Genomic DNA, 12838 nt, shown 5'->3' with positions numbered 1-12838 from the left:
TATATGCATTTGCCTATATTTTTCAAAAAAGAATATTTACTTGAACGAAACACTTATTTAGCATTTATTGTATAGCAAAGATTTTATATGCATTATATTACTTAGTCCTTAAAACAATTCTAGGGTGAAAATGTTATTAACCCCTATTTTACACATCAGAAAACAGAAGCCCAAAGAGGATATGCTAACTTTTCTAAGATTACCCAACAGGAAGTAAAAGAACTGATGCTAAATGTCTTGCATCTGAATGACTCTTATTGAGTTAGGTCCTCTCTGTGCCTCTTTTTCTGCTCATTGAAATGGAGTAATTACTGACCTAGGTAAGGCACAGTGAGATGCACAGGCACAATCAGAATTGCAATGCACACTGCAAAATGCACAAGCAGAATCAGACAATTAGCTACATGGTTACAAGAGAGGGTAGAGTAACTGTGAGAATAAAAGGGAAAAAATACTGTTTTGAAACCTATACAGTGCATTTATATTTAAGAGAGTATTAATAAGTTTTACTTATTAACTTTAAGCATGCACTTAAGTTTCATTTTTGCTTCCAGATTCACCCTCTGCACAGTTCTCCATCCTGCCTTGTGAACGGGAGGTTTATCTGAATGTATCCCATCAGTGGGCCTGGTAGCAGACACTGCCAATCCCCGCGCAAATCTCTTAGACCTTCTCCACCTCGGTGTTTCACAGACTTCCAATTGCCAGTATCTGTATCTTTGTGTCTGAGGGCTTTTCCCAGAAACACAGAAGGTTGGTCTGTCAGTCCAAAAGTATCCAGGAATTAACCCTTTTCTCCAGGAGCAGCCCTCAACCAAAGACCTTTAGGAGTATAAATATCCCAACTCCCTCACCCTTCAGTGAAATAATTCTGAGAGGTGTGTTTACATTGTTTCCAGAGTTTCTCTGTGGGACGAGGCTCCAGTCACCCACTATGATAGCTGGCTTAATAACACAATCATACCAGCTGTCTTCTCTTCTTTATTTCACTTCCTCAGTTCCCTACTGGTATACCCTGAACCTTTGAACCTCTCAAATAAATGACTTGCACTTAAACCCTTATCCCACAATCTGCTTCTGAGGGAAACTAAGATAGATTTCCTTGATGTCTAGTTTTCTGGTGGGCTCATCTAAGAGGGAAGCACCAGCAGGAGCTGAGGTGTTTTGCATTCTACCCCCACCCTCACCCCAGGGGCTACAAGGCTGGCTCTGTGGCCCAATTCCTGTGAGGGGACCCTCTTCACACAGCTCTGTCTGTCTCCAGAGTACAGTAACTGCTCCCACCCTTGCGTCTTCAGGCCTCAGGCCATAAACAGCACCCACCTTTACTAACCCTGTGAACTGCAGTGTTCCTTCCTTTTCGTTGCTCTCCACCCCACCCACAATTCCACAAATAGTTCCTATATTAAACTTTCTTCAAATTATCAATTTTAGCCCGCCATCTGTTTCCTGTTGGTACTGTGACTGATTCAGCTGGTTTGATAACTTCTGGGTTTGACCTCAGAGAAGACAGTTGGTTATGGGGACATGTGGGGAGGGCATGAGGCCATGACTAGGACAGTGGAGGGGGCAGAGATGGAAAGAGAAGTATACAGTGTGGCAGAGGTTAACTGTTATGGTGGTGGTAAGGAAAGAACAAAGTATCCCCAAACTTAGCAGCTTAAAATAAACATTTATTATCTTACAGTTTCTGAGGGTCAGAGTCCAGGAGTTGCTAACCTGGGTGGTTCTAGCTCAGGGTCTCTCACAAGTTTGCAGTCAGGCTGTCATCTGGGTCTGTAATGATCTCTATACTCAAGTGAAGCTGGAGAATCCACCTCTGAGCTCACTCGCTGGTTGCTGGCAGGCCTTAGTCCTCAACAGCTGTGGGCCAGAGGCTTCAGTTTCCTGCCACACAGGCCTTGCTATGGGGTTGCTCACAAAATGGCAGCCTGCTTCTCCCAAACAAATGATACAAGAGAAAGGGTGTGTGTGTGTGTGTGTGTGTGGTGTTTCAGACAGAGAGAGCTCCAGCAAGAGAGGGCCCAATACAGAAGACACAGTCTTTTATAATCTAGTCTCGGAAGTGTCATCCCATCACTTCTGTCATATGCTGTTGGTCACACAGACCAACCCTGGTACACAAGGGTAGAAACACCAGAAGGCAGTGGCCACTGATGGCCAGCTTGGAGGCTCACTCCCACCAGTGCTCAAGAGTAACAAAATTTCCCATTAAACTTCCCTGTGAGGACAGGAAGGCTCTCAGATGAGACAGCTGAAAGTCTAAAAGAACTTTCCAGGAATAAATTGTAAGAGGGGCAACACTGGAAATCCCAATTGTCCAAAACAACTTTTTTAAGAAGCCAACTTAGTGCTGCTCAGAAGTAAAGCTGGAGAGCCAGTGTAACTTTAGACAAATGAATTCCTCTCTCTGAACCTGTTTTCTCACTTGTTAATGAGGGGATTGGGCCATACTCCGTGGCCTAATAACCAATACTTACATACCACTGATATTACTGACAGCGTGCTGCCCTCTACCCACTTTACTTGTATTAACGCATTTTACCTTCACAGCAAGGGGAGAAGCTACTGTGGAGAGTCCTTGGCCCCATTCCAAACGGGCTGGGCTCTCCCACACCAGCGTCACCTCAGCCTGAGCCGGAGCACTGAAGATCTGATTAATGTGTTTAGCAACTGACTGACTGGCTCTTTTTCTGGCCTCTTGTGAAATATGCCTTCCTGTGTTGTCATCACCATGCTTTGTGAGTTGGAACAAAATAAGAGACTGAACAAGTTAGCTTCATTTCTTTTTCTTAAATATAAAAGTGTCTAGTCCTTTCCTGGATGTTTTTATTTTGACCTCAGGGAGAAGAAATAGTCTTGGTAATTTCTGAGGAAATAAACCCCCAGTGGCTGAATTTGGTCAAACTGAGAAACAAACTGTCCCCTGGCCCAACCAGGGCCTCCCTGTTGCCTAATTTCAAGCCATCCCCTCCCACATGGCAGTCTATGGGCATGAGGAAATCCCATAGGCTCTATCTTCAAAATACAGCCAGAATCCGTGCTCTATGGCACTATCTTCTTTTGCTTGGATCACCATTGGAATTTGCTAACTGAGCCCTGATTCTATCCTTGTCTCTCTACAGTCCATTTCCAAAACGATGTCAGGAATGACCCTTGTAAAATGTGGGTTAGATCACGTCACTGCTCTGCTTGAAATCCTGCAATGGTTCCACATTCCCTTCAGAGAAAAATTCAACATCCTTTAAATGCCCTTTGAGATCCTACATGAGTGCACCCCCAGCCCCCATTAACTCTGGGACATCATCCCCCAAACCCCTCCCCCGTGCTCACTCCCTAACAATGACAAACCCGTCCCCCGTGCTCACTCCCTAACAATGACACAGGTCTTGCTGCTCCTCACATACGCCTTAGAGACCTTGTTTAGCTCCTTCTGGAAGGCTCTTTCCCCAGATATCCACTGGGCTCTCGCTCTACCTCCTTCAAATCTTTGCTCAAACCTTACCTTTTCAGGAGGGTTACCCTGACCACACAATCCAGAATTGCAATCCTCCCCTCTCCCCCTATTTCTTGTTCTGCCTTCCAAAAGGAGCAACTGCTTAAAGGTGAAAAAGAAAAAAAAATTTTTTTTTAGTTGCCAGCTTCCATATGGCAGCAAGTTCCAGATGGTTTAAAATAGTGTTCATCCACTCGACAAATACTAACCGAGGGCTTGCTCTGTGCCAGGCACTGAGTTAGGCAGGAATTCAGTCTTTAATTCCACTTTGCTCAATTCAGTGAGCAATACACTGGTGCTCTCCTAGAAGCAAGCCTCGGGGTTGGGTGGTGAATTGTGCAAGAGGGAGGGTGAGAAACAGTCTTTGTTTGGCCAAATTTTAGTCAGGCTTCTGAATCTTCTGTAGGCCCATCTGTGCACTTCTCATAAAAAGTGGTTTTAGTGGGCCAGGCGTGGTGGCTCATGCCTATAATCCCAGCACTTTGGGGGGCTGAGGAGGGCAGATCATGAGGTCAGGAGATCCAGACCATCTTGGCTAACACGGTGAAAACCCATCTCTACTAAAAATACAAAAAAATTAGCCGGCTGTGGTGGCGGGCACCTGTAGTCCCAGCTACTTGGGAGGCTGAGGCAGGAGAATGGCATGAACCCAGGAGGCGGAGCTTGCAGTGAGCTGAGATCGTGCCACTGCACTCCAGCCTGGGCGATAGAGTGAGACTCCGTCTCAAAAAAAAAAAAAAAAAAGAAAAATTCAAAGTTCAGTTCAATTCAAAAGCAAAAACAATTCAAAAGATTTCCCAGAATAAAGGCAGGCCAGCAGTCTTTTGCCATGTTTACACTTGGGAAATTAGCTTTAGCCCTGCCACCACCACATTTCCTGGGCAGTAAGGGCCCCCACAGGGGCTAGCATGGATATTGATGAAACAGGGACTTCTTTTTTCTTCCTCCTCTATTTACTTACTATGACTTTTAGATTAGCCTGTAAATAGATTCAACACAGGAAACCCTGTAATTAACATAGTTTTCAAGTAGGAAAGCAAAAGTGGGGAAGGCAGCCAGGGCAGGTGGCCAGCATTGGTGAGAGCAGTTCCCCAGATTCCTAAGCTGTAGAAAACCCTAAGTCTTTGAGGTCAGAGCCCAGATTCGGTCCCCTTCACAAGACCTCATTTGACCAAAGTCTGACTAACTTCCAGTTTTTTCCATTATTATTGTGGATTTACTCTGAAGGACTCTTTATAAAAATGAAAACCACTTTGGGTTTTTCATACTTGGGATATTTAGGGAGCATTTCTTCCATGTGCTTAGTACTTCATACCTTACAAAATGCTTTCACAGCCTGGATGATTTTTTATTTTCACCAAGGCAGGGATTATTCTTCTCATTCTATGTGTCTTGAAACAAGACTCTGAGGTGTAAATGTCTTTTTCAAGATCACATAGCTAGAAAGTGCCAAAAGTATCCACTCAAATTTGATAATATGCCAGGTGGGCAAAACAGTGGGAAATGGATAGCTCCTACACTTATAGTGAGAGTGTAAATTGGCCGAGAATTTCACAAGGGCTTATTGCCAGTATTTATTAAATGTGGATATCCTTTGATCTGCCAGTTCAACTTTAGGGTCTCTGTATTAGCCTGAGTTCCCCCTAGAAAGCAGAGCTCAAAATGAGATTCTGCAGGCAGGAAGCCAGAATTGAGAAGTGAATGAGGGTGAGTCCAGGGCTGGGTAGAGTGAAAAAGCAACACAAGGCTACATTATCAAGCTGGTCACCATTGTGCATAACTAGGACTCGATCCTGCTAGAACCCTGAGCCTTTGAGGATGGAAAGTATCTCATTTATCGCTAGTTCCCTCCCCAGTACCTGGCATGCAGCAGGGACAAGATAATTGGCCACTTAATTATTTAAAATCAGTGCTCTAAAAAGTGTCTGTTTTATGTGGATTCAGCTCAAGTCTCCAGCCTTTCTGTACCTGCAGGCTCTGGGACTTCATTTTAACAGCATAGTCCAGAAAAGGGAATTTAAACTCAGTAGAGACTAGTTTATAAACCAGAAAACCAACGAATTCATTAACCTAAAGAAATAACTGCAAATGAGTTGGCTAGTAATATATTCTCTCCTAGGAGCAGATGTCACCTATGAAACTAAATTAGTGCCAGGTTATTGCTTGGTGAACAAGTAATGACTTTTAGGCTCAATTGGTAAAGCGTGACATAAATTGTGAGATTAGCACTGTATAAGCTGAAAAGGTCTATATAAATGTAAGGTATTATTAACATCACCATATTAGAAAATATGCTGGAGGGAGTATACATAGGGGTTATACCTGCAAGCACTAGAGTCAGAGAGAAAAGGGTTCTACCTCCATCTATGAAACCTTATAGAGGAGTCACTGCACTTCCCTGTGCCTCAGTTTCCTGCTCTGTAAAATAGAAATAATGATAGCCACATGCTTTTTGGAGCTGTTGTAAGAATTAAATTAGACAATGTATGTAAAGTTTTGACACAGTGTGCTGCACTTAATAAGTGCTCAATAAATGTTTGCTAATAGTATTCAGTTCCCTTTCTTCTCAATCACCAACTCTAATGTCAGACAGGTAATAATACAACACTACTACAATTATAAAAATGTAGACCTGGTGGCAGGCAACAGAGGCTCCAGTTTCTGCTAGGCAGTTCTAGGTGGTCATTTTACATACTGGGGAGTCCCAGTTAGAGAAAGGGAGTCAGGCTAGTGGAACCAAGGGATAGCAAGAAGAGCAGATGCACTCTAAGTCTGCCTTTCTTCATGGTGCAGGACACATAGCCCTCCTGTGCAAATAACTCACAATCTTCCTGCACTCAGCTATCACGAGACACATGCAAGTTAGCTCCCTGTAACCTTGGAGTTCTCGGTACTGCACAGCACTCTGCAGCCCAAGAACCACCGGATAAAATCTCCAGCAAGCCTTTGTTTCCTTGAAGTCAGCTCCTCTCTGGCTGGTCTGCCCATTGCAACCTTTCAACGTATTTTCATACCTTCTCTAATAAATCTGCATTTCTTTACCTAAAACTGTTGATAAATTATTTTCCCATCCATGTAATACCAGTCTCACGTAGTCGCTGCTCACCCAAGAGGCATACCTGAGCCTTAGTTTACACATTAGAAAAACGTAGACGCCTACCAACACTGTTCATTCATTGATTTCATTCCCTCCTTTTCATACTTATTGAAGGTCCACAATACAGACTTAGACCTAATGCTAACTATGTACTCAAAAACCTGCGTTTCAAATGAGATAATGTATGTGAAAGTTCCCAAAGGCCATTGGCAAGACTCAGAAGACAGTGCTGGTGTGACTCCTGTCTTTCAGTCCCCACGGAGCCCTGTCCCTTTGAGACTTTCCATTTGTCTCCTGGATGCTCGCCTGTTAAGTGGGGCAGAGGAGGCCGTCGTAAATAAGACAAAAGATCAGGCTTCCATTCTGGAAGAAAAGAATAAAAGGAGCTCACTGAGTCCAGACCTAATGGCAGTAAGGGCAGTGGACGCTCACAAAAGCGCTGGGGGACGGGCCCAGAGTTGGGGAGAAAACAGGGATCCCTGCTGCGCACGCGCGCTCTGGTTTTCGACGGGCGCAGAGCCGGAGGAGGTGGGAAACCTAACGTCAAAGTCTACGTAGGAAGACGTAGGGAAGGCAGCGAGGAAGACGCTGGCTCTCGGGTCACGTGATGCGCCGGGAGCGTCATCGCCTCCTCCCTCCCCAAGATGGCGTCCTTGCTGCAGTCGGACCGGGTTCTCTATCTAGTCCAGGGAGAAAAGAAGGTTCGGGCCCCGCTCTCGCAACTCTACTTCTGCCGCTATTGTAGCGAACTGCGGTCGCTGGAATGTGTGTCTCACGAGGTAACGGAGTCGCCCTATAGCGAGTATGTGGGGTGGGGTGGGGTGGGGTGGGGGGGGCGCGGCGTTCATGCTAGTCACTGCCACCGGAAGGCTGGAGCTGTTTTCCTTCCTTACTGATTGGTTATGTCTTCCGTCACTCGGGTTTGCCTGCGATTTAATTTGCTTCTAATCTGTCACTTGGAAAGGAGGAGCAGCCTCGGGTGGGACTGAGCGGATCTTCTGGTTCTAGAGCGGCCTCTGATTGGACAAACTTGACTTAGGGACCGTGTCTGTCTCCGATGGGGCTTGGTAATTGGGTGGACTACGGAGAAAGGTCTGGGGGTGCTTAGTTCAGGCCACTTAAGGGGCGATAAACTGCCTTTCCAGGATTTATTGCGAGGATGGAGGGAGGCGCAGGCATTCTTATTCATAGTTCTCCCATCCTGAAAGTTCTGCTCCTCTTTTGTCCAGAAACTGGGCCCTCGTCAGACTGCCTTGCCCTGTTCCTGACTCAGGCCAAGGCCTGCAGCCGGGAAGAGGTTGGGCCGGCGTGAGTTATGTGAAAAGCGCTCAGAATACAGTATGTCATGTAAGAAGCTGAAAGTGTATTTATGGAGCTAGAGGACAATGCTCTCCTTCCCTGGCACAAGTGGGCGTCCGAAGTTGCATTTTTCAAAAAGAAGACCCCGGCCAGTAAAAAGTCACCAAATAACAAAACCCCAAAACTTCTGCAGCGCTTGGCACATCTTGTTTATTCAGTAAGCTTTAGGGATTAAAAGGCGAGTAAGACATAAAATGCGCTGTTTAATAAGCCATAGTCTAGTGAAGAAAAAGCTGATAGTAGTAATAGTTGCTGCTTATTCGATACTTGCCATATGTCATGTGCTTTATGTAATCTTCAAACCAATTTAAGTGGATACCTTTTTAAAAAATTTTTTTTTACAGGTAAAGAAACAGATACAGAGTGTTTGCTGTAAGTCACACAGCCAGTAATTTGGGGGTGGGAGGGTGGATTTGAATCTAAACAGCCTAACTCAGAGTGTTTTTTACTGAAGATCCCGGGACTGTTAAAATAAATGCATATGAAAACACATACTATAAGCCATTTTATGTGTTAATAACTTATTGAAGATACTTTTCATAATAGGAATAGTCAAGAAAAGCAATTAAATAATACAAGAAAAATCGTATATATTAAAAATATGGCATCGATTTTTCTTCTCATCTCCATTAGCACTTTCCTTATGTGTATCTCCTTGATGATTCCCTATTCCAGCTCCACCTCCAGAATTTATTGGATCATATTCTCCTGTGGTGAATAGAGTGCTCAGTCTCCATGATCTGTCTCTAAGACTCTCTTCAATTAGGACATCCAGTGTGTGACAGCATCTTTTACAGCCTGATGTGTACCTGTGATATGGAGGCCATTAGAGTTTAGGGAAAGATGAAGCTCTGAGGGCTGGGGCAGGCAGTGAAGTTCTAATGGAGAATCTGGGTCTGGAGCTGCACATGAACGGACAAGCAGAATTTGGAAAGGTGGCAAAAAGGAATGACTTGTATTTTGCCTTTTTTGATGAGTCAGTGCGGAGGTTAGTTAGCAATATTGTATTTTATGTTCCTGGAGATTATTTGAGCAACAACTTTATTAATCTTTTCAAATTGACCTGTTTATAGCAGATGATGAAAAAAGCCAGTTTCTATCATAGTATTTATGTTCCAGTGATTGTCTTTTCATTTGCAGGTGACTAGAGTTCTATAATTGTCAAATAGGACCTACATTAAAGAAAATAATTATTCAGACTTTTAAAAATAAAATGAACTTAAATTTTAGACTCCAGTTTTTTAAGTACAATAAGACTGTCCCATTAATTTGTTTAAAAATCTCTAATTGGTTGGCCATAGCTGACTATGTAAATATTTATGCTTGCCTTCAGTCAACCTGTAACAACTTCAATAATGAGAAATCTTTAAAAAAATTTCCTTCAAAACTTAAAGTATGGTCAAGTTTTATAGTCATATAAAGCTAGCCTAGACAGGAGGCTATTTTATCACAATGTTACAAATTGGATTATTTTATTAATCTCTTTATTAATCATAGAATTCTATGGAGTTCAACTGGAAATTGTAGATTGTTAAATAAACAACTTTTAACACATAAAACCCTGATGATGGACTAGGAAAGATCAGAAAAATAGAAGGATTTTTTAAATCCGGAAGAAGAAAAAAAAAAAAACCAGGTGACTGAAGAAGAATAAACCCTAAGCAGAAAACAGTCTACCTTCTGCTACAGTATAACATATTTTAAAATTCACTATTTGACAAGACATATACACTAGTTAAACTGAGTTCTCCTCTGGTTTTTTTTTTCTTTCTTGTTTCCTCCTAGGTGGACTCCCATTATTGTCCCAGTTGTTTAGAAAATATGCCATCGGCTGAAGCCAAACTAAAAAAGAATAGGTAAGACCTGGACTGATTTTTTTTTTCTTCCTGTTTTCCTTGACTGTTCTCTAAAATAGCTAGTTAAAAAGACACATGGGCCAGGCATGGTGGCTCACGCCTGTAATCCCAGCACTTTGGGAGGCGGAGGCAGGGATCACGAGGTCAAGAGGTTGATACCATCCTGGCTAACACGGTGAAACCCCATCACTACTAAAAATACAAAAAATTAGCTAGGTGTGGTGGCACGCGCCTGTAGTCCCAGCTACTTGGGAGGCTGAGGCAGGAGAATTGCTTGAACCTGGGAGGCAGACATTGTAGTGAGCCAAGATTGTGCCACTGCACTCCAGCCTGGGCAACAGAGCAAGTCTTTGTCTCAAAAAAAAAAAAAAAAAAAAAAAAAGACACATGAAATTAACTTTTTCAACCAGCTCTTTTTCATTTTTAAGCATCACCATTGCCAAAGATGAAATCCCCTTTGATTTTTGAAATAGATTTTCTACTTTAGAACAGTTTTATACTTCAGAATTATGGTGAAGATAGTATGGAGAGTTCCCATTTACCTCACATCCAGTCTCCCCTATTGTTAACATTTTACATTAGTGTGGTATATTTGTTACAATTAATGAACCAATACACTACATTTTATTCAGATTTCCTTAGTTTTTCCGTGGTCTCCTTTTTTTCCAGGATTCTTTTCAGGATATCACATTATATTTATAGTTATGTCTCTAGACTCCTCTTGGGTGTGGTGTGATAGTTTCTTAAAATTTCCTTGGTTTTGATGACCTCAAAAGTATTGAGGAGTACTGGTGAGGTATTTTATAGAATGTCATTTCATTAGGATTTGCATGATGTTTTTTTCTCATCAGACTAGGGGAATGTATTTTGCGGAGGAGAACCACAGAGGTAAAGTGCCATCTTTGATTACATCATATCAAGGGTAAATACTTATGACTTGTCACTGTTGGTGTTAACCTTGATTATCTGGCTTGAGCTAGTGTTTGTCAGGTTTCTCCACTGTAAAGTTACTGCTTTTCCTTCTTTTTTTGTACTCTACTTTTTGGAAGGAAAATTACTGTCACAGCCCATAAAGACTAGAGAATTATGCTCCCCTGTCCTTGAGGACTATCTGCATAAATTATTTGGATTTGGAATTCTTTTGCATGGAAGATCTGTCTCTTCTCCTCTTGTTTATTTGTTTTTTAAATCACTTACTTATAGGACAGTGGGATTATGAATATTTATTTTATATTTTGGCTTGTAATCCAATACTACTTTATTTATTTTGCTCAAATTATTTCAGCTTTGGCCATTGGGAGCTCTTTCAGTTGACTCCTAGATCCCTTTGACATACCCCCATCATTAGGAGCAGGAGAGAGTTCTCTGTTCATTACTTTGATCATTTTCTTACCAGTACTACAAGATACTCCAGACTCATCTTGTGTGTATGTTTTGTGTGTATTTTTTTTTTTTTTGAGACAGGGTCTCACTTTGGCGCCTAGGTTGAAGTGCAGTGGTGCAATCTTGGCTCACTGCAACCTCAACCTCCCAGGCTCAAGCAGTCCTTCCACCTCAGCCTCCTGAGTAGCTGAGACTAGGCACATGCTACCACACCTGGATAATTTTTGTATTTTTTTGGAGAGATAGGCTTTTGCCATGTTGCCCAGGCTGGTCTTGAACTCCTGGCTCAAGCACTTCACCTGCCTTGGCCCAAAGTGCTGGGATTACAAGCGTGAGCTGCTGTGCCCAGCCTCATCTTGTATATTTTCTGTCTCAGTCTTACAGTTGTTTCTCCAAGGAGCCTTGGTTCACTTTATTGGAGAATAGTCTTAGAAACCAAGATATGGCTGCTAGGCTTGCTCATTGCTACTGGATGGTGTTTAGTTTTTAGCTTGAAGTGTAAGTCCTTTTGCTGTTAGTCATACCCCCATACCTTGATGGATGTGAACCACTATTATTTGTCTTTCCTGCCCTGAGAAGTAACCCCTGATAACCAGATACTGTTTTGTATACTTTCCACAAATTAATTTTTATCATTTAATCCTCAAAGCTTCCTTGTAAGGTGAGTACTATTATTATCTTCTTTTGATAGTATCCAGATGGCAGACTATAACAGATAATGCAAGTTATATTATAGAACAGAACTTCAAGCAGGTACAGGACTGCAGGTGAAATCTTGATAATCTGTGCTGGTGGGAGAGTTAAAAGCAAGAAGACATAGGGACCCTCCTAAAGGAGAAATGTTGGCTGAGCACTAGGAAAAGTAGCATTTAAGGAGAGAACAGAAAGCCCTGAAAATATGCTGCTTCTGAACCATTCCAGTTTGATAGCATTGTTTGCTTTCTGTTGAAGCTCTCTGGCACAGCAGTCGGTTATTTTCCAAATCCAGTTTCACAGCTTCTTGTATTGTTGACTCTAAGTTTTCTATGGCACAATTGGTCTGTCCTCTCTAAAGGCATAAGCTGTGACATTTCTCTTCCTCAGAAATCTTTGTGATCAATATAAGCATAAAAAGAGTCTGGAATCATAAACTCCATCTGTTAACAATGGTTCTCTCTGTGGAGTAGGATTGGGTTGGGCTCTAATTCTTACTTTGGCGATAACTGCATATTTTTTAAACTAATGAACATATAGTACTCTTGAACTGTTAAAGCAAAGTTGGTAAGAGGCCTGCAGAATGTTACTGTTTTTTCTTGAGAGACACTTGTCCTTATATTTGTTCTCTCTTGAATTCCTAACTCCTGGAACAATGTCTGGCACATAGTAGGTGCTTGATAAATATTTGTTGAATGAATGGTTGTGTTTGTCATGTCACAGATGTGCCAATTGTTTTGACTGTCCTGGCTGCATGCACACCCTCTCTACTCGGGCCACGAGCATCTCCACACAGCTTCCAGATGACCCAGCCAAGACCACCATGAAGAAAGCCTATTACCTGGCATGTGGATTTTGTCGCTGGACGTCTAGAGATGTGGGCATGGCAGACAAATCTGTAGGTGAGTGAGATGGACTTCAACATGAAATTTTGTACAATTGACGGTGCTATAA

The 12838-nt window shown here is 42.5% G+C and overlaps 1 protein-coding gene across 7 annotated transcripts in view; it reads left to right on the top strand.

Moving 5' to 3' along the window:
* The first annotated feature begins 7123 nt into the window (after positions 1-7123).
* Positions 7124-12838, top strand: part of DCTN4 (dynactin subunit 4) — a 50059-nt gene continuing 44344 nt past the window's right edge. The window contains exons 1-3 of one of the 7 annotated variants that reach the window (XM_016954067.3): positions 7124-7372; positions 9738-9808; positions 12608-12786. In XM_016954067.3, the coding sequence (XP_016809556.1) occupies positions 7238-7372; positions 9738-9808; positions 12608-12786 (385 nt within the window). In that variant the 5' untranslated portion in view covers positions 7124-7237. Of the gene's footprint in view, positions 7396-9737; positions 9809-12607; positions 12787-12838 lie in introns of all 7 variants that reach the window. The other 6 variants (XM_063811595.1, XR_010157368.1, XM_001167059.5 and 3 more) reach the window with 6 other exon arrangements.

Source organism: Pan troglodytes, chromosome 4 (genome assembly GCF_028858775.2).
Source record: "Pan troglodytes isolate AG18354 chromosome 4, NHGRI_mPanTro3-v2.0_pri, whole genome shotgun sequence".
Classification (NCBI taxonomy): domain Eukaryota; kingdom Metazoa; phylum Chordata; class Mammalia; order Primates; family Hominidae; genus Pan; species Pan troglodytes.
The sequence above is the reverse complement of the archived record's forward strand: the minus strand, read 5'-3'. Positions and strand labels throughout refer to the sequence as shown.